The sequence below is a fragment of the Corvus brachyrhynchos genome, unplaced genomic scaffold (genome assembly GCF_000691975.1).
Source record: "Corvus brachyrhynchos isolate BGI_N302 unplaced genomic scaffold, ASM69197v1 scaffold738, whole genome shotgun sequence".
NCBI lineage: Eukaryota > Metazoa > Chordata > Aves > Passeriformes > Corvidae > Corvus > Corvus brachyrhynchos.
Genome location: NW_008239339.1, coordinates 82,152 through 103,259, shown reverse-complemented (window position 1 = coordinate 103,259; position 21,108 = coordinate 82,152). Strand labels below are relative to the sequence as shown.

The 21,108-nt window shown below is 41.9% G+C and overlaps 2 protein-coding genes across 3 annotated transcripts in view; both read right to left on the bottom strand.

The window, feature by feature from the left end:
- The window catches only part of EXOSC10 (exosome component 10), a 15,025-nt gene extending 10,571 nt beyond the window's left edge, over window positions 1–4,454 (bottom strand). Inside the window, exons 1-8 of the mRNA XM_008639004.2 lie at window positions 4,303–4,454; window positions 3,225–3,361; window positions 2,651–2,774; window positions 2,105–2,209; window positions 1,550–1,715; window positions 701–812; window positions 351–426; window positions 104–214 (exon numbers count right to left, since the gene is read on the bottom strand). Of these exons, the coding sequence (XP_008637226.1) occupies window positions 104–214; window positions 351–426; window positions 701–812; window positions 1,550–1,715; window positions 2,105–2,209; window positions 2,651–2,774; window positions 3,225–3,361; window positions 4,303–4,431 (960 nt within the window). The 5' untranslated portion in view covers window positions 4,432–4,454. The remainder of the gene's footprint in view (window positions 1–103; window positions 215–350; window positions 427–700; window positions 813–1,549; window positions 1,716–2,104; window positions 2,210–2,650; window positions 2,775–3,224; window positions 3,362–4,302) is intronic.
- A 1,157-nt stretch (window positions 4,455–5,611) lies between these two features.
- Window positions 5,612–21,108, bottom strand: part of MTOR (mechanistic target of rapamycin) — a 64,604-nt gene continuing 49,107 nt past the window's right edge. For both annotated transcript variants that reach the window (XM_017741168.1, XM_008639003.2), the window contains 22 exons: window positions 20,105–20,220; window positions 18,709–18,826; window positions 17,735–17,941; window positions 17,127–17,227; window positions 16,700–16,796; window positions 15,991–16,089; window positions 15,274–15,396; window positions 14,467–14,649; window positions 13,743–13,877; window positions 13,282–13,456; window positions 12,922–13,057; window positions 12,101–12,248; window positions 11,299–11,421; window positions 10,807–10,889; window positions 9,762–9,834; window positions 9,194–9,268; window positions 8,573–8,708; window positions 8,200–8,265; window positions 7,977–8,057; window positions 7,610–7,690; window positions 7,079–7,184; window positions 5,612–6,595 (listed from right to left, as the gene is read on the bottom strand). In XM_017741168.1, the coding sequence (XP_017596657.1) occupies window positions 6,580–6,595; window positions 7,079–7,184; window positions 7,610–7,690; window positions 7,977–8,057; window positions 8,200–8,265; window positions 8,573–8,708; window positions 9,194–9,268; window positions 9,762–9,834; window positions 10,807–10,889; window positions 11,299–11,421; window positions 12,101–12,248; window positions 12,922–13,057; window positions 13,282–13,456; window positions 13,743–13,877; window positions 14,467–14,649; window positions 15,274–15,396; window positions 15,991–16,089; window positions 16,700–16,796; window positions 17,127–17,227; window positions 17,735–17,941; window positions 18,709–18,826; window positions 20,105–20,220 (2,478 nt within the window). In that variant the 3' untranslated portion in view covers window positions 5,612–6,579. The remainder of the gene's footprint in view (window positions 6,596–7,078; window positions 7,185–7,609; window positions 7,691–7,976; window positions 8,058–8,199; window positions 8,266–8,572; window positions 8,709–9,193; window positions 9,269–9,761; window positions 9,835–10,806; window positions 10,890–11,298; window positions 11,422–12,100; window positions 12,249–12,921; window positions 13,058–13,281; window positions 13,457–13,742; window positions 13,878–14,466; window positions 14,650–15,273; window positions 15,397–15,990; window positions 16,090–16,699; window positions 16,797–17,126; window positions 17,228–17,734; window positions 17,942–18,708; window positions 18,827–20,104; window positions 20,221–21,108) is intronic.

Below are 21,108 nucleotides of genomic sequence, written 5' to 3'. Positions count from 1 at the left end.
AACGCCGCAGCCCCCCCCCCCCCCCCCCCCAGAAGAATATAATGGTCTCTTAGCTCCTAAAAGTACACGTATAACTTTTAAATAGAAAAGGCAATTGGATTACCTCTAAGTCCAAGGCAAATTCTTTACAAGTCATAAGCTTTTCATTTAGTTCTACCAACTCATCCAGTTTGGTGATAAAATGACAGGGTGTTTCCTCAATGGGCCTGTACATCTGGCAGAGCAAATGAATTAGGCATGGTATGTTCACTGTCAACTCGCACCCCAACCTCCACCCTCAAACCTGAAATTTGTCAAGTATGGCTGTAAATGTACTGCATCTGTAGTTTAAAATTAAAGTGGGCACCAACCTGGAGTTCAGGTTTCTTGAGAACTCCATCTGGTGGAGAAAAATGCTCCAGTTCATACTGGTAAGGATGAGCAAACCTGTTGAAGTTAGAAAGAGACAAGCACAGACTAAATTCCAGTCCTCTTAATGAGGACAGAGCACAGAGGCTTTGAGAGCTGTGGTAATTTCCCTATTCTGTCTCTTTTTAAGCAGAGGTTTAACATAACTGCAGAGGTCTAAAGCAAATCACACACAACATAGTGTGGACACAAACACATGCAGAACTGTATACATGATGAGCATCAGCACAATCTGACCACACAGGTTCACCCAGGGGACTCCAAGCACCTTGCTGTCAGGTTAGTTTCTTACATGTCTTGCTCAGTTTTCTGCGTCCTCTGCTGATGTATGAAGTCTGCCAAAGCAGCTGGCACATCCAAGTCCTCAGGGCGCTCCTTTCTCTGCCGTCCACTTTTTGTGAGGGCTGAACAACCAATATTGAATAACTGGACTGGGTCCCCCACATAACATGTTCTCAGACTACTACTATCTCCCCCTCCACCCACCACAAGAGTCTCTGAATTACCAAAAATCTTAACAATTTAGTGCTGCTGCTTTTGCTGTCATTTTGTACCTCAAATAGCAACTCAGTTACTTGGCTGTTTTTAGGCAAGACACAAGGTGGTTCTGCTCAAAAGCTTGGATACAAATTGAAAAATCTTTAGAAAAATTTTTCAATCATTCCCAGTTTCTGAAAGTACAACTGCATCAGTGCAGAATACAGATGAACTGGCAGCAGCAGAATGTGTTACTGAGACAGGGTGTGACCAGCAGCTTTGATAAAGCACCAAAACCAAAGGTAGGTCTCTCCACACAGCTGGTGCAGCTCACTCATCTGAAAGAATATCTGTAAAGCCAACTAGACTAGTCAAGACTTCTCGTACAGAAGTGACTCTCGTGTATGTTCAAGGTGGTAAAAAGCAACAGCAGATTATCTGTTTGGAACAGATTATTTGCTGTATACCAGCAAGAAGATGCTGTTTGCTGACCTATCCTGACATTACACATATGGAAAAAACAGTGTCACCAAGATCAGTACACCCAAATATTCAACATCTCCTGCTATTTGTTTTTACAGTCAGTGATTTCTCCTCTAGACTGTGAGGACAGGTTTGTGTCAAATACTCACAACAAATTACCCAACAAAAAGAAACCCCTTACCTTCAGGCAAAGGCTTCAAAGCATTTGGTTTGATAAAAAGTTTAGGTACAAAGGGAGTATTGGAATTGTCAATCTTTTCATGAAACTTAAGCTGTGGTCGAGAAATATTCTTGGCATGAAGCAGTCGGAATGTTTCAGACTGAGTTCTCTTGTGGAATTCTCCTGCCTATTTAAAACACCAGAGGTAAAACCAACATGACTTATCAGACATTCAGAGTTTCTTTTACTCTGATCTAACATTCAGAGGAAGAGTTATACCCCACACTTAAAACTGAGTCACTTTTTTTCAGTGAGGAATGAAAGTGTTTGGACTCAAGGTCATGAATTCATAAGCACAAGAAAGGCTGTTGAGCATGTGAAACTGAAATGGCATTTGAAAGCACATAGATTTCAGAATCAGATTTTCAGAACAGGAGAAAGTAAAAAAGAGAGTTACTTAGAATGTGTGAAAAACATGAGAGAACATTTAACTACTCAACTCCACTGGAGAACTGGTAGTGCAATGGCAGGGAGAACAGCTCAGCTAACACAGCCAAACCAAGCTCAAGGCCTCACCTTACGGTTCCAGCTGGAAACGATCATCTGTGGGGGCTGTAACCCGGCTGGCAGGACTGGCTGCTGGTTTCTGTTCACTCCTGATGCTTCATCCAATAAAATACTCTAAAATCCAGAAAAACAATGTGAAACACCTGTTAAATCACCCCACTCAGACACTCTAGTCAATCATCTCCCCCAAATTCTGCACAACACAAGACAAACATGGGAAGAGTATGGTGAATATCAGGGATGGGAAGAGTTTCTTCAGAGAAGCACTCTAAAATGTACAGACATGTTCTCAGGCTGTGAGGATTTTATGTCAAACTGTATTTAGTTTCCTCATGCATCCCATATTACCTTCCCTCCCTTTGGCCCACCTGCCTTAGCTGCTGGGATCTCTGGCCTAGCATATGGAAGGGTTTTTAAAATAAAAAGGGAATACATCAGATTGAGGAAATAGTGACTAATTGTGAAAGCACTGCCACTAAAGTTCTTGCAATGAAAAAGAAAACTTGTGGCAACTGAACACTTTATAAAAACCATATCCAGAAATAATTTGCTTACCACTCTTTCAAGAATGACGTCATTGGAGTCAACCAGCATATCAAATTTATCTTCCAGCCCTGTCACTTTGCTGGAATCTTTCATGAGGCTCCGGCAGCCATGGTACTGCATCACCTGGCTCATGCTTGCAAGAGAACAGCACAGCTGTCAGCAATCTGAAAGCAGGCAATCTAAACACTAAAACATCCAGTTCTCTTTGACTTTCTATACTTCGAAGTCCGAAAATAAATCATATTATAGATACCACCACATGAGCAGTGAACAGAAAAAGCACCTATACAGTATTAAGTGTTAGAAATAATTTCTCACAAACACGATTTTTAAAATGGACAGCCTAACATGTTCAGTATCAGGTGCTCCTCTCTGCACAGCTCTTCACGGCAATCATTATGAAAGGCCATCTTTAAGCTTGTCACTTCAGCTGCCAAGTGCTAGAAAAGCAGCTAAAATTAGATGTGTAAAATAAACCACCTTTTCACCCATGACAAGTTTGGAGTTGCCAAAGTAGGGGGCTACCTTCTGGTTTGGATTGAGAGCTATTAGCAACAGCCCAGAGATGCAAAGGGGCCCTTACCAGCGGAGCAGGCGGTCACCCTGCGTGTTGCAGTATGCACGGAAGCCAGGGAAGCTGCAGTAGAAATCATACTCGTCGCCAGGCTGGGGGAGCCCATTAGATGCCTTTGTTGCAGCCACCACTGTGCCAAGAGCATACTGTGCAAGAACACTCCATTATCAGCATTTTGTCAGTATTTTGTTCCTGTTTACCCATGATACTCTTTGACAGAAATGCACTTTGCCTGGCTGTTTGGAACTGCGTGGTTCTAATGTGCGGTATTTCACCAGGAGTAACTTCACATTAGCTCATTTACACAGCTTTAAATTATGAAAGTCTAAAAGCTAGATTTATAACTCAATCTACAATTACAGATTTGACCTGAAGTTGTGTCAGGGGAGGTTTATGTTGCATATCAGGAAAAGGTTCTTCCCCCAGAGGGTGGTCAGGCACTGAATAGGCTCCCCAGGGAATGGTCATGGCCCCAAGGCTGCCAGAGCTCCAGGAGCATTAGGACAACGCCCTCAGGCACAAGGTGGGATTGCTGGGGTGTCTGTGCAGGGCCAGGAGCTGGACTCGATGATCCTTGTGGGAGCCTTCCAACTCAGAATATTCTACAATTCTAAGTCTGCAGGAATGCAGATAATTACCTTATTACTTAAACAAAATACCCCAAATCCCTACAACTCTTCCTACTTGGGAACTAGCAGCCGTTCCCTCTCTGGAAGCAGCATCGTGCATAGGTAAAACACACGGGGGCTGCGATTCATAACGCCGGGAGCAACTCCCATCGCGACAGGCCCTCACGAGGGTCCCGACTCCTTGGCATTCCCAGGAAGCCCCGGTGGCTGACAGGGTCAGGGCCCGACCTAGGCCGGTAACAGGCCCCGATACCCCTCTCTGGCCCCCGCACCCACCGGCCCGGCCCACACCTTCTCTCTCGCACTGGGTGACACCCTACGGGTGTCACCCGCTCCGGCTGGGGTCCCCACGTAGCCCCCGCGGGCCAGAACTACAGCTCCCGGCATGGCCCGAGCGCACACGGCACGCCGGGAGCGGTAGTGCCTCCTCCGCTCCCCCCGCCCCTCTCCGACCGCACCTTAACGAAGGCGTCGGGGCTGTCGAAGCCGGGCAGGGCTGACATCGCGCTGCTTCCCCCAGTGTCCGCGGGCGTCCCGGAGCTGCCCGCCCGCCCCGCCGGGCTCCCCTCACGGGCCGCAGCCGCCATGTTGATGCGCGGCGCTATCGCGAGAATCAGCCGCTGTTGCGAGAACGCAGCACTGGTGGCGGGAAGTGGGGAGAGGAACAGCGGGGACCGCACTCGCCCCCAGCGGCAGCACGGGGCAGGACAAGCCCTGTATGGGATAGCAGGCCCTGAGGGAAGCGCTGACGGGCACCTGGCTGGGCTTCAGTGCCGCAGACGCGGCCTTTTTCGCCCCACTAACACCCACCAGTGGGACCCATAGAATTACAGAAGATCCTGAGTGGGAGGGGAGCCAGAGGGGTGGATCATCGAGTCCAGCTCTTGGCCCTGCACAGACACCCCAGCAATCCCACCTTGTGCCTCATCTCAATGCCTGAGAGCATTGTCCTAATGCTCCTGGAGCTCTGGCAGCTTTGAGCCGTGACTATTCCCTGGGGAGCCGGTTCAGTGCCTGACCACCCTCTGGGTAAAGAACCCGTTCCTGATACCCAACCTAAAACTCCCCTGACACAATCCCAGCCATTTCCTGGGGTCCTGTCCCTGGTCACCACAGAGCAAAGATCAGTGCCTGTCTTTCCTCTTCCCCTCGAGGGGAAGTTGTAGACTTCGATCAGTTTCCCCTCAGTCTCCTCCAGGCTGAACAGACCAAAGTGCCCTCGGCGGCTCTTCTTCCCCTCCAGGCTCTTCAGCATCTTCATGTTCCTCCTTTGGACACTCTCTAGCAGCTTAATAATCTTCCTTATATTGTGGTGCCCAGTCTCCTTGATGGCCACACCAGTGCCTAGAGAAGGGCTAGGGCAAATACGCAAATTTGTGACTGCCACCTCCCTATTTCCCAGTTTTGGAGTGCAGCACTTGCACAAGCAGCTGGGGAAGCCCAGGGAACCCTGTTTGACACTCCATGCTGTGCCTGGAACTGTGGCTGTGACCCTGAGCCCAAAGAAGCTGATGTTCTTATCACAGAGATGACATCACATCTACTAGGAACAAAAATTTAGGGGTTGTATGGTCACAGTCTTTTTATACAACTGACAGACTTCATTCAGCTCTTACCAGAAGGGAAATAAAGCCAACAACCTGAACTGATCAAAAAGACAAGTCAATAGCAACAGGAAACTCAAAAAAAAAAAAAAAAAAAAATTGTAATCTGCTTCCCTGTCTCTGCCTAATAAAGACTTAGGAATGAACAGGAACACAGCCAAACTGTTTACATTTTGATGTAATTTATTAGCACAAAAATATTCAAATACAACATGGCATCTAAACATGGCTACTCTGTTGTATTTTGTGCATTGTTTTTAACATTTTTCATTCATAAATCATAACTTTATCTTCAACCTCATGTTTCATAACCATTATTTTCTGTTTCAAGTTACAACCAGTTCTACCCCCCATCTGCCTCCTGTGCCAAACCCTAACCTTCCCTAGTTATTTCCCAACACTGCTTTTTAACCCAGACACTGCAGGAAGCTCCCAAGTGGTATTTATTTGTACTCTACATCCAGTTTGCAGAGTGATCGGTGGCACAGAGGCAACCTGACTTTGCTCAGCTCAAGGTTTTCAAATCTTGGATGTGGTCAAAACCCTGATCTAGTCAGAAACGCAAATCCTGAACTAGTGTAATGAGCAGACAGACAATTTCCAATTTTGAGGCAAGAATCAAGTTTGAAAACAAAGTACAGGAGGAAACAATGGTAAAATTCTACTTCTCTTTCTTTCCAGTTATGCAGCTCCCCCCAAACCTAAATGAAGCCTCCTGCACAAGCGCATTGAGCTTACTGCACCCACATCAACAGGAATGACCAGGGCAATAATTAATCTGCAAGTTATTTAGTTACATTGCAAAGTAAGTGAAAACCCGTATAGTTATTTTCAGTGGATCTCCAGTTCCCCAAAGACCAAGTAGAACCATAGACATCTGTGGTACAATCAGTCTTCACTGTCCTGGAAACCCAAATCAAGTGTTGTGTTTCAGACAGCTTGTTTTTCCAACAGCAGCTATACATTGGCTTACACCAACTTTTAATATACAATAACTCTCTTCATTTACATTTAAAAATATTTGACAAAGGCTGTATTTCAGTCCAACGTTCAGTTTCTGTTTGTAGAAGAGCAAGTTTGGAGTGAAAAAGCCTCCAGAATAAAGGGCTGTGCATACTCTGGAATCTTCTGTTACCAGAAAGGACACCTAAAGAAAAGAAAGATATTGTATTAATGTTGACTTGCATGTAGTTTCACAAAGGCAACACTGAGAAGGAGTGAGATTCCATACAGACTAGGCACCATTTTAGCACAGGAAAAGTTGCCAGGTGATCTTTGTCATTTTTAAACATTAGCAGGAAAGAGATCTACTTCCTTAAGCATAGTTCTAAGTTATCTAACTCTCAAAATGACACTGAATCATCTTTGTTTGGTTCTTCAGTGTAACTGACCATCACATTCCTTATTTCAAACACTTAAAATGTAAAATCCCTGTCACTACTTATAACAGCAACTTTCCTAGAGGACTGTCTATGGCATTGCCATGGGCTTCCAAAATCTACCAGAGCAGATGCAGTATGTGGTAAGGCTCCTATAAATAACTAACTACACAAGTGAGGTTCTCTTTAGTAGTTCCTTGCTCAGACTATTCCAGAACAGTTTTGCCAGGTTAGCTGAGTGACAAACTCACCATCCAATGTAGCACTGGCACAGGTTCTCATGAGAAGTTGCTTGTTTAATGAGCAGTTCTACTTGTGTGGGTACATCAAGAGTTTCATCGTGAGAGAAGTCTCGACCTTGGAAATTAAAGGATGAAAAAAAACCATGAAAGGAATCACAAATCCTGGTCCTAATCCCTTCAAGTACATTATCTGGCAGATCAGGAGTAGTTTCTTATAACATTTAAAAGTGTAAAAGTTTGCAACTAAATGCTGCGAACTATGAAGCCAGGACAGCAGAAATTCAACTTCCACTAACAAGCTAAGACATGCAATATATTAAGTCTTTGTAGTTACAAACACCTCTGTACTTTTCAAATCACACTTATTTGTATCTAAATGCAGGCACAGTACTTAGGTTTTGGATAAAACCAGGAAAATGGCCTCGTCCACTTAATCAGAATATGTTAAATTCAAGGATTAACACAAAATACAAACACTAAGGATAGTGCTGATCCATCAGATTTTATGTTTCTTTTATATAAACATAACTACATGCTCACCAGTGAGCTTATCTCGAACCCTGTTGATGATCTGAATTGCCTTCTTATTTAGAGCTTCTGGCTTCACCAGACCATCTCCTACTAAAAGACAGAGATAGGACACAGAATTAGGACTTCATCTGAACAACAAAAGCATTTATTCTGCGGTTAGACGTGCCCTTTCCAAATACCATTTTGAGAGCAAACCCAGATGCATTTTCTATAGATACAACCGTTTTTGTTGGAGTTGAGAACTCAGGTAATTATATTCCTCATTTATGCTGACAAGAGACTCTATCTGTCCCATCTCATATAATTGCATTTGGATCATGATGAAATTTTCTGATCTAAGTTTCTGGATCAATATAGAAACAACAATGAAACTTACTGAAGGAATGGATGGATTCAGGCACTGTGGTCCCAGTTTTTTTATGGGCTGTCTCACCCAATTCCACACTGTCCAACATTTCTATTGAAAAAACCACAAAAACACAGAAGCATCAATGTGAAGCTGAAAAGCAGCTGAAATATTCTTCTGGAAACATTAGCAAGACTGTTAATCAGCTCATTTGAAAAGCGTATTTGTGACGTCTACCATCTTTTCTACTCACCTACTGACTGACTGGCTGAGTAGGAGTCTGTTCTTGTTCGCGAGCGCTTATTGCCCTTTGTATTTGCTGCAAGAAAACAAGGAATTGGAAAGCATGAACTGGAGTTTCAGTGTTTCAGAGCAAATTTGTCCCCAAACAATACAGATTTGGCTGCCTTTCTCCTTCTCCAGATCTGATGTCACCTGAAAATAATTTCAATCTCCTGATCACTGCTGTAATTTCATATTAAAATCCCTAAAATCGTGTGCACACAGAAATACCACATGCAAACTAACAGCTTGATCAGATTGTTAGAAAACACAATGGATTTCAGGCTTCTGGATTTCTTGTATAAATACTCTCTTGCTGTCACTATTTTATCAGAATCACTTACTGTCCATCAATCTCCAATTCAATAAGGGATCGTACACAAAGGCTTCCAGCACAGCCATGACACTGTCCTTGTGTTCACGCAGCACTTCCATCACCGTGTGACAGGTGATTCTGTAATTCCCATCAAGGCCTGTCACCTTTGGAAGAAAAAGAAGTGAATCAACCACTGCTTTGTTCACTCTGCAACTCCAACCGCAACACTCAGGGAGCAGGAAGTGGTTTTGAACTGGAGTTCACTATGCTTTGTTAAGAGAACAAGACAGACGTTAATTACAAACTAAGAAGCTCTTTTCTCCATGAAGATGATCTTTGTGAAGTACCGTGCAACTGACTGTGTCTGCCTGATATAAACAGCTATTTGAAATGGGGAAACTAAGGAAGGCCTAAGAAATAGGAGGAATTTCTAGTTTATTTTCTAACTAAAAGGTTGCTTTCCACTGTAATGTATTGCAAGTATCACCAGAGATATTTTAACTCACAGAAAATTAAGCTGAAATATTAACACCTCTGGTTCTTAAGGAGTGGTAAAGTTTAGCCACAACAAAAAATACAGGAAAAACTGAGAAATGGTTGCCATTTTTCCTAGGAACAGTCCCCTCCAAATCAAAGAGGGGATGCTTACCTCCATAGCATTTGTCAGCATCCTTGTTAATCTAAATGGAATCTTCTCAGGAAACTTTTCTCTTGTCATTGCAACCTAAACACATGATGATGGAGAATAAGTAAATTAATAGGTAACCTACTCTTTATTAAGTACTGGGATCCTTTTGCTACAGTCCTGAAGATTTTATTCCAAATAGGAAATAAAGTCACAACTTTGTTCCTCATTTTTCACAAATTACTGGGAGAAGCCAGATGATTAACTTGCTAAGAAAGGGAAAACTCAAGCATGTGCCCAGCAACACAGACTGCCTATCAGCAGCTTAAATAGCTCCAAGAAATTTCATGGAAGTGATGTTAGCACTGCTTGCTTGTTCCAGTAGTCAGCTAATCACCAAGACATGCCTCTGAGATGAAGTGTCTATTATTTTCATCTTGCCTGTAGGTAAAGGGAAGCTAAAAAGAGAGCCAAAGGGTTTGCCCAGGATCAGACTCCAAGGTCAGTTTGTCCTGGCTTATAGATTAATTTCTGTTCCACCGGAAAATGTGAAATATTACCAAAAATGTCATGTCGAAATACAAAGACTTACCTCAAAACAGTCCCCAAAGTCGATATGCAGGATCTTTCCACTCAGTCTGTCTAACATCAGATTGGAAGGGTGTCTTTAGTGAAGGAGCAGGAGAAAAAACAGACCATGGGTGACAAGACCATTACAAAAACACAAAGTAAATCACAGCAGCTCCAGTCTGAAAAGATATTTATCTTCATGAACAAGACAGCCAGTGATAGCTTGCTTGTTCAAGTTCTTCACTCTCAGGATGAACAGGACCTTCCTGACAGTACATCTGTCACATTACTTTTGTAATTACCTCTCAGGAGTTAGAGATCTTCTCACCTTGGAATATAAATAACCTCCTGGACCAGAACGATCAGTATATTTCTTGGATACAAATGCTTATGAATGTTTTTCAGTTAGGATAAATATTTCTGCTTGTTTTATGCTTTTTCATTTTTTTCAGTATAGAAAAATGTAATGCATTATGCTACACTTGAAGTAGCACAAATTGTTTTACCACCAACAGAGAAGAAAATCAATCCAGACTAGCCAAAAGCAAAACTACAGTGCTGTATTCATGCTTACATCTTACAATTTTGTTTTAATTCCATTTTCAAAGATTTATAATTTCATGTTAGAGACTTTTAAGTTCAGAAATAAGAGCTCTTGTTACTAAAACATTTAAGGGTTCAGCTGTTTTTGCATTACAAATTTTAAATCTAATATACATTGTCTTCAAAAGTATTTTGGAAGTTATATTGTTAATAAAATGGATGGAGAAAGATTTCCCATTCTGTAAAAGGGCAAAATTAGAACTTGTGGTCGTTGATGTAGTTCCATCTGTATTCATTTCAAAAAGAAAGAAAGCCTTATTTGTACTCAAGATACACAAACTGCATCTCATACCTGCCGTGCTGAGAATAACAGCAGCACAATTAGGACCTGAAAGATGGTATCATGACAACACAGCAGTAACCACAATGGAAGATGTTATCACAAGATCAGATCCAAGGAATGAACTGATAGACCTTCACAGTCTGTGCTTTTAAATAAAAGAAACCTTTATAGCTTTACGTACCTGTCCCCAAGGCCCAAAATGTACCCAACCATTGACATCACAGCCAGTGAACGGGTGTAATTTGTTCTTCTGTCAAACCATACCTACGAGTGGAGACAAAATAGAAAAAGCCAGGCAGGCACGTTGCATGTTTCAGTTTATATTTTAATTTATACATTAACCATTTGCATTTCGCACAAAGCAGAACTGTGATATGCTTAGGTTCAGTAGTGCCCTTGAATTAGATGTCCAAGTCATTAATAGAATATATTCTGGGGCTTCTGCTTTTCTCTCCCCTGCAGAGTATATGGAGACTGACAGCTCCAGTCTTGTGCTTTGCACTTCACCTGTGTTCTGAGCCTTGTAAGGCCCCTCGTGTGGGGACACATGTGTGGATATGTGTTCTGCAGTGATTTGGCTGGGGTTTAGGAAGAATAAACTCCATCTCTCACTCATTCTGCAGAGAAGATAATTACACACACTAATGTTTGCCAGTACTTGTGTTGAACTCACCTCTGAGCTTGGACTTTTCAACCACAGCAGCTTGGCAAGGTCATCCCCAGCTGTGTTATTGACAGCATGTTCAAATACTTCTACTTTCTGCATCAGAGTCAGGTGGTCATAGTCTGGAGCCATCTGTAATTCAGAAGTGACATTCAGCAAATTAAAAAGCCACCTCCAGTAGCCTCTGGTTGTACTGTGAGAAACACAACAATCATAATTAATTTCATATCAAGTTTATACTTAAATTATTTGTAGACTGACTAGTATGTTTTGAACACAGTGAGATGATCATACAACAGTGAAGAATTCTTTTTAAATGGGATAGCAAATGATTTAGTATCCACAAAGTCAGTAGCCCACAGCCCTATTTAACCAGAAAACTGCAAAGGTAAGTATTTCTCAAGAACCATTATCCAACTAAGTCTTCCGGGCTGGAAAACACTTTCCTTTTTGGCATGGAATTCCAAATTTTCTAGTAGTGTTCAGTTTCTCCCATCTGTCTAATTTTGGCCCTGCTGCTTAGACACAACGTTTGCAATGCCAGCAGCATGGCGCCTTGTATGAGGCACATCAATCATGCAAAATTCCAAACACATATCAGTCACCAGATGGCAACAACTCGTGGTCACTGCTACAACTGGAAAGGAAAAACAAATAAACATATGGCAAGCTATAACTCTTATCTAATATTTTTTATTTATTTTAACAATCAGAAAAGAGACAGAGGAAGAAGCCTTGCACCATTTTCCTTCATTAAGACACTGGTGTCCTAAAAGAATGTACCAAAACCTCTGCCAGCTTTGCCTCTTACCCTCAGCATGATGCGATGCTCAATGTTGAGCAGGATCTTTTTCTTCTCTCTGTAGTCTCGGATCAGTGCGTGCAGCGTGTCACAGTGGGGCACCCAGCCAATTAAACCTGAATTTGTTGACAGTGGAATAACAGCATATCTCTGGATGCTATAGGAGAAATGGAGAATCACAGCTCAAATTGTTGTTTATTGTGAATTACTAGATTTTGAGATGCTTAAAACAACTACTGTTAAATCTGATTCTGGTCCAAATTGTCTTGTCAATAGTTGCTCTGCTTGTCTTTTCAAACAGAGTTCAAACATCCATTTGCACAGATTGTTGCCAGATAATCTACAGACAAGCTCAAAGTTTATGTGGTTTTCACTGAAAGGCTGCTTTCAGAAGGTACATGTTAGTCACCTACGATGATCTGTTATTTGCACATGATATTTGATGTGTTCTTGCTTGATAGACGCTCTGCAGAATTGCACTCAGTGACTCTTCACCAAGCTATTTAGTGACTATAATAAAAAATCCTCGGCAAAACCCATTCTCAGGCTCCTAAGGCAGTGCTCAAGGTGTCTTGAAATAGGCGTTGCTTCAAAGACCGTAACAATTTACAAGATAGGACTTCAATTAAATGAAACAAACAATCCCCTCAGATACATTTCCTCCGTGTTTGAATTCTATGAATGCTGTTTTTCTTTTTAATTAACTTAGTTCCAAGATTTGCCATTTCTTCACAAACCAACTGCTTCTGCCAAGGTTTACTTGTGAAGCTGCACCCACATAAGGAGTCACATATGCACAAACACTTTCAGTGATTACCCAGAGCACACACCTGAGGTTTTTACGAAGAGAAGTTGGGTCATTTGCTAGCAGAGTGTTGACCAACCCAAAAAGCTGCATCACTCTTTCATCTTGGCGAAGGTCTTCATGACCTTTCAGAAGGAATACAAACTCATGCCCATTGCTTCCTGCAAAAGAATTAGTGCACAAAAGTTTATTCTCATTGAACAAACAGACAAGAGTAAATACACATGCACCCAAAAACTGGAAAGTGTGGCAGTCAGACTGACTAAGAAAAACCTCACCTGAAAGGAAAGGTTGGAGAGGTTTTACCAGGTAAATATGTAGCTTGACCTGAGAGCAACAACTGTTTAAATACTGGCATAGCTAAGTGAAAACTGCTCTCTCTTACCCATTAATGTCAACTTCCTGGGCCGCTGCTTGGAGGTGATGACTTGCAGTGAGGGTGCGATGGACTGAATCCGTATGATGGGCTGGTTGGGATCATATGTTCCTGGCACTGCCAATTCCAGATCCCGGCACATTAAGAGTTTTGGTGACACATACTGTAGTTCCAAAGAAGTGAGCTACCAAAACCAAAAGAAATACACCCCCTTAGAATTTCAGTTCAATCTCAAAGAAGCACCTGAAGAGTTCATGCTGTCAAGGGACCTAAAACAGTTGAGGCAGTAACCAATACTTCAGGTACTTACAGGAAGTGCTGCACGAACACCAAATTTGCAGCAAACCCTATGCAGTTATTTCCAGAATACTGAATTAGTATGTTTTGAATAACCAGAAAACATAAACCGAAGGTTGGTATTGACAACTTGCACTGTAAGACCCACAGAAGAACTGAATCTCCCCCCTCACCTGAGGCAGCTGCTTTGAGATACGTCTGAACACATGATAATAGAGATCCCAAGCCTGAGTTAGGTCTTTGACATTTCCTGATTTCATGTACTTCCTGCACCATTCTTGAGCTTCCATAAGATCTCTGCCATAGGCCTAGGGAGGAAAACAACAGAAGAAAGAATTTTAACAGACTGTAGTGTAACAGGTGGAGACCACTTAACACCTACAAAGAGCATCAGAGTCTCTTTTCAAATTGCACTACAAATACTTGATACCACATTTTTATAGCAGATCAGAATTAAAGATCCAGAAATTCCTGGATCCAAGATCTGCATTGAATTTATCAAACAACATTGCTCGCAAGTAGACTTCATTATAGGAGGCAACTAAATGCTTAGAATCACCCTTTAACAGTAGGCTCACAAGCTCAGTTAATTCTCTGTTATCTGTGCTAGTGCTTACTGTGAGCAAAGCAGAATAATTAACTGCAGAGCAGTCATTGTTTTCCAGTCCCTATCAGGCACCCTGCCAATACAAGACTCCAGGGCAATCTGGACCACCATGGCCCCTTATAGTCACCAAAAGTGACATCGATCTGAAGATAAATGTCAATAATGAACTCTGCAACTAACATAATGAATCCCAAGGGATTCACTTTTTGTGTTAAATGGCAAAGGTTCTTGTAACACAGCTGGGGCAGGTGGCTGTCCTGAAGAACAGCCTCTTGGCTGTTTGCTGATACCTGATTGAAGGATGTCTCCTTTAAAGTCTGAGGCCCACGCTCCATCATTGCATGAAGTGGTTCCAGCACCTCAAACATTCCCTTTACATTTCTTTCTCCAAAATAGAGACGAGATGCTTCTTCCAACCCTTCATGCCACATCTCGTGCCATAGGATGGCCACACGGATTAGCTCTTCACTCACCTGTTTTAGGAGAGAAAAAAAAGATTAAACGCCTAAAGAAATCCCTGGGACTGCGTCCTGACTTAAAAATGCAAAACTCCTTTCTTCTCTAATGTTATGAGATATTTGTTCCCGGCAGCCAGAGGGAGCCACAAGAGCTACCACAGTGATGGCACATTTTTTTCTGCAAGAAGCTTCTTGCAGACCAGGCTTTTCTCACCTTATTTGTTACCTTTGAAATTTTCTATATGCTTGTGTAGCTTGGCCTGAAAGCACTATTTTTCATTTATTCATAAAAATCTTTATCAAATTAATTAAATTACTCTTTCCATGCTATGCTCAGTAAGTTTTGTTTCTATTTTCCATTAAGCAGGAACACCTCTTTATGGAACAAACACTTTTCATGTATTTCTTCTCTAAATTTATTCATAAGGAAATACGAAAACTCAGTAATTCTCAGTGTGAGAATTATTTTAAAATAAAGCATTCTCTGGAAATTACACTAATACTGTAACTTCTACCAGTTGCAAATACCCCAAATTAATTGTACTTGAACAGAATCAACAATGAATAGTCATTTTGTGTTATTATAACTGACATCCATCCATCCAACATAACACACTTAATGCTATACTGAGCACTCACCATCATTGCCTGCTGCACCAGAGTGTTGCTGTGCTCACACATGTTTTTCAAGATCTTATTTGCAGCATTGTGCCGAGCAGTGGTCGTAGATTTAGAAGCCACAGTCAAAGGATAGATCAAAGCCTGCAAGGGACAACAATCAGTAATACTTTAGAACCCCACAGAAGAGCTACATAAATTTAATAATTAGCAAAACATCAATAAACAGCAGCCTTAGGGACAAACAGGAGGAAGCAAGCTTGCTTCTGGAAAGTGATGATAGGAATTTGCTACTGGAAGTCTTCTGATCCAAAAGGCTTTCAAGACTTTAATCCACTGAGTAGCAGAATGAAATTGAGAGCCTCTTTCAAACTAGAAGAACAAAACAGGTTTTAGGATTTTGTGATATTCCACACTGTGGAAAGAAATTTAGATAAAACCTGTGAGGTAGGTTCTTAGTAGTTACTTAAAGACATTTAAGGTGATTTACACTACCCAGCAGACATTAAATTACATTAGACAAAGAGTTCTTCCCAGGCTGCATGGCTCATTCACCTCTTTCCATTTTTATATGAACAGTGCTGAGGTGAAAGCAGCAGCAGCAACAGAAATTGTTCTCAGCCTCACTGTCATCACTTGCTCTGACTTCCTGTGCAGGCATCTCAATGTGGTGAAATGGAACACAGGAAAGGCCTTAACTGACACCTGTGAAAATTCCTCCTCTAAGCTAATGCTTACCTGGGGATGGTACCGACCAATGTCTGTGAGCAGCTGATGAATGAGACGTCCTACCAGTGGTCGAGGGGTGTCAATTCTGGCAATGAGCTGAGGGATAACCTTAGTAGTAAGGATAAGGAAAATAAACACCCCTGTCATCTCATGTGTTCACTACACCAGATGTTCTGCCCTCTCCTGGAGACCTCACAGCCTTTAAAGGGGACAGGGAAGCCCGCCACTCATTTTTGAGTTGGTCAGAGGGTAACACAAGGTTCCAAACAGAAATGTGCAACAGCTCAGTGAGATCACAAGTGTTCTGTGCAAAACTGTTACAGGATCCTACTATGGAAAGCTGCATCTTGAAGTATAATGCTTAAATAGGAAATAAAGTATTTATAATTTAATTACAAGAGTCATTCTACAAGGCAATCCTGAAACAGATTGTGAACTACATCAGAGCAGGACAGTGGTATTTTATACTTGATCATCACTAAATCCACATCATCTTTAAGAATTTTCATTCTCATTAATATGTACTAATCTGCATATAAATACAGAAATATTTCTCATTTTTGTGTTCAAGATGCTTATTAAATCAGTAACAGACTGTACTGCACACTGCTCTCAGCACTCACCTACAGAGGATCATTTAGCTAAGGATCATCAAGGATATCATGCAGCAAATCCCCAAACTAGCCCCAGAACTGGGATTTCTCTTTGTGTTATTTACCTGCAGCCAAGTGTCTATTTGGATGGCCTTGACTCCTTCTACCAAAGCCTCATTCACATCAGGCCAGTGACCATAGTCAAACCACAGAGTAAGGACTCTAAAAAAGAGAAATACTTTTGTTAGGAACAAACAAATGAACACACAACCAAAACAAAGCAAAAACCACCAACCAACCAAAAAAAAACAACCCACCAAAAAAACCCCAAACAAACAACAAAAAAAAACCCCAACCAAAACTCATTTACAAGCAACTTCTCTTCCCAGAACCCTCAGAGAGCAGGGATAATCTATCTAACAAAAATTAGCCTGGACTGAAGCATTCACTTAACTCAACCGTAACAAAAAATAGCAAAAATGTGTTCTACCTAATCTGCAACCATGTGCTCTTGTCAGCTGGATTTCATTTACTATGTGCTTTATTATGTACCTTAGAGTGTCTTGTAGGTTGTTTCCTCGAGACAGAGAGATGGATCGAAAGAAACCCTGGACAGCAGGGACTGTGTACATCAAGAGGGTCTTGGATAAATCCTTTTGGAATGAAAATTGCTGCATTAGTTCTATGCAAGCACATCAGCCCACATGAATCCTAAACTCAAGAAGGGGAAAGAGGAAGAAATATGTGGAAATATAGATGTAATCCCCATTGTAGCTGACGTCTGCTCATACTCTTCATTAGGACATGTTGCTCCTAGAATTTAATGTTTTGCTTGACTACACAAAGGTCTTTCAGCCTGGCAGGGTAAACGCTGTGAAATGGTTTTATACTTCAGTTTGTTTGCAAAGCTATGGACAGCAAAGCAGCCTAAAAACAACCACCTTACTATAACTGGTAAATGAAAGAGATTCCTCACAGTCTTCTGTGAAGGGCTTAAGTAGCAGTACTTGTTAATGCACTGTATCACCTATGACAGCCACCTCAGCCTCTGCTTTAGGCCACAGCTAATAATCATTTGCATTAATTTAGCCCATAAAATTTTCCTGTGTTTAAGCAGTAAGTACCAATCTCTCAACATGAAGAGGGAGGAAGGAGGTTACCTCAGTGACTTTTTTCTGCACTGGGGATGGGATGGGGCTGTTCTCAGTGCTCTCTGCATCGCTCTCACTGTTGCTGCCCTCAGCGTTAGCACTGGTGACACTGGCTCCGCTCGCGTGACGGAGTTTCTTCTTCTCATCTCTGGCTTGGTTTTGATGTTTATAGTGAAGCACTGCTTCAAAGTTCATCACTGCCCAGGCATGCCAGGCCTGCCAACAGGAGAGAACAGAAGTCAGAAGGAAGATGACTCCTTTCTGCAACATGCACTTTCTAACTGTTAGATACAATCCAACCTTTCTGTGTTTGCAAACAACAGCAGTAAGTAATACCCTGCCGACAACACAATGCTTTGATTTCTCTAATTGCTTGTAATTTGAACTGTCTTATTATCTTAAATAACATCATGTTGAGTTCTTGGCCAGGAACTCCCTGTTGAATATTAAAGCAAATGAGCTTGGTACCAAAAATTAAATTATGTTTGCATATACCTTAATTTTTCAAAGGCTAAAATGAAAATTAGTATGTTAGGACTTGGGGATGTGTAATGGGAAAAAATGCAGGAGATGGCTGCCCCAGAGAAAATCTGGCACCAAATATTAATTGAAATATCACAACCCTGAAATCAAGGGCTCTTTGGAGAATTAACAGGGCTACTTTCCTTGTTCAAGTTTACTGACTGAGAACAAGTTAAATTTCTCCATTTTCTTTCTCCTTCATTGCTAACTGACAGGAGAGAGTCTCAAAAGCAAGAACAGAAACTGAACTGTGGCCTAGTTTTACCAACCAGATAAAATTCTAAACAAGAATCCCATGGTTGCCTCGGGTCACTTTCTCTGTTTTTTGGTTCTGTTTTGTTTTTTTTTAATCCTACTGGCAGTAACAAGGCAGACAGTTATAGGAGATCTTCCAATTAACATATTCCTTTCCTGTAGTATGGGATTTGATCAAATTTATCTGGCAACTTTTCTGTAATGACCTTGTACCAGTTGCGATCATGCTCCGTTGCAGCACTGTAGTATTGCAAGACTTTGGGGATGGTGCTCTCGTTGATGCCTTGCAGGTTCAGCTGCCACTCACCCAATTTCAGGAAACACCTGGTTAAGCAAAGGGATTATTGATTCAAAACCTAAAATGAAAACAAAACCTCTGGACTAAAAGGCAAACTTGTTATCTGGATCTAAAAGACATTCCATGTGGTGAATCCAGTCAGGAAGCTTCTCCTGCAGGCTGGATGCAAGGTTCAAAATATCTCCATCTTGCTTGTAGTGTGGAACTAACTAGTTGAAGCTTTAATTTAAGAGGAAAGGTGGGGATCAAACTTTTTTCCTCATCTGTAAGAGTTATAAAATAAATGTAAGAAGATGTAACAGCAACATTGAAAGACTTCATCAGTCTCTGCTGATAAAATGCATACACATGTGGTGATGAGCTGCACTGAGCACCATATGAATGAGCCTTTTGGGGAGAACACTGACAGACAGACAATGGAAACACAGAGGAACTGTTCTTCCCCCAGCCAGAACCCCATTAAGTCATTGCCTCCTAGAGGAAAGGAAAAACAACGTATTTTTACTGCAGCAGGGTGGGGTTAAGGTTTGTGCAAAACTTAATACTTTGCTCCCTCAGCAGACTTTAAATGCCACAGTTACATGGCTGTCTTTTCTGTACTTTGAGTTTTCCAGAAAGCGTTGGGCAAGACAAAGATTGTATGCAAATCATCACTAATTTGTTTTCCATGATAGTCTCTGAAAAAATAAGACAATGGTGTTACCAAGTTCCCATCCCAATAAAAGCAAATTGAGTGCATGCTTCCCTTCAAAAAAAGCAAACCTTCAATAGAAAGCACTATGCAAATTTTAATTTAAACGGAAAAAAACAGATCTGGCACCTACAGATCCACAGAGAAAAATGGAGAAAGGATTTTTAATGCAACAATATTATAAGAGACCATCACATGCTGAGCACCTACTGCCCAAAGCACTGCTGTTCTGCTTGGCAGCCTGTGTACCTAATACAGATGTGCCAGGTGTGTGGGAAGTGTTTCTTTCCTAGTGACTGCATCTCCTGAAAAGCAAAGAAACAGCCATGCTGAGTACTCTGCCTTCTGCCAGTGAGCCACAGTGCTGGAAAAATACAACTAGCCACCAGCAACAAATACAAGCTTGTTTAGGCTGATGTGTGCCAGTAACATCTACTGAACATTACATGGTAGATAAGAACGTAATACCAAAGCAGCTAAATGAGAAATCCCCTGTTTTTTTAATCAAAGCATGAGCTTTGTCTGAAATGTGTCACCTGCAGGGACCCTGCACCTCAGGAAAGCCTTCGGTTTCAGTCTAGAGCTAAAGGGTGCCCCAGGACCCTGTGCTGACCGTGCCATGAGCTTATGGAGCTCCTGCTTGTGCTGCTGGTCCTCGGTGGCGATGGCATGCTGGGCCTGCTGCTGCATGGTCTGCACAAAATGCTGCATGTGCTGGAACGCGTCGATCTGCAAAGGGATAATGGAGGCAGTGAGGACCACAGGGCTTAAATACAACTTCTCAAGGGAGAAAGACAATGAGGAAATGAGTTTTCACTGAAATAAAAATCTGTGGTTTTCTTTCAAAGCTTTTCAGCCATTGACATCCCTCTAAAGTCACTTTACACTTTGAGTATGTCCAAATAAATGAAGAGGTTAGAGATTGTCGTCTCTGAAATGGCTAAACTGAGGAACAAATAATTGCATCCTTCCAACGCCAGGCACACCTTCATTGTCATACAGACAGATAGTCAAAGGTATGACTGACCATAACAGAAGTTAACACCATGCTCTGATGTGCAAGAACTCAACTCTGCCAAAGCAACAAGGTCACATGTACAGGGAGAAAACTTCAACAGCAGAAAATGTTCTGTTACTGCCCACGCAGTGCGAGATTCTAGTACAGATACAGAGGTATCTCGTTTGCAGCTGAGCACGAACTAAGTCTGGCAATTCCAACAATCGAATGTTTATAGGTTAGAAACTGTATCTGACCAGGACAATACCAAACAGACAGGATCACAAATCCAGAGAAGCCTACCTATAATATGCTATGGCCAGACAATAAAAAAAAGACAATTCAAGAAAATAATGCCTGAAGGAAAACCTGCAGCTTCCTATCTTTCCTCCTAACCTTCCGGCTTTGGCTAGGCTTGAAGTACACACCATGGGATGTTAACTAACGCAGTACTTGTGCTCGTGGCACGAGCTCTGGTGTGCCCCAGGTCAGAGAGGGTCCAGCTGCGTTCTTCTGTGTGTCGCTGAAGCGACTTCGGCATCAGAAAAAGTGCTGCTGACTGAGCTAGCTAGCTGGCATCTCTGCAGAGGGAGACACGGCAGAAGCCGATGATATCGGCG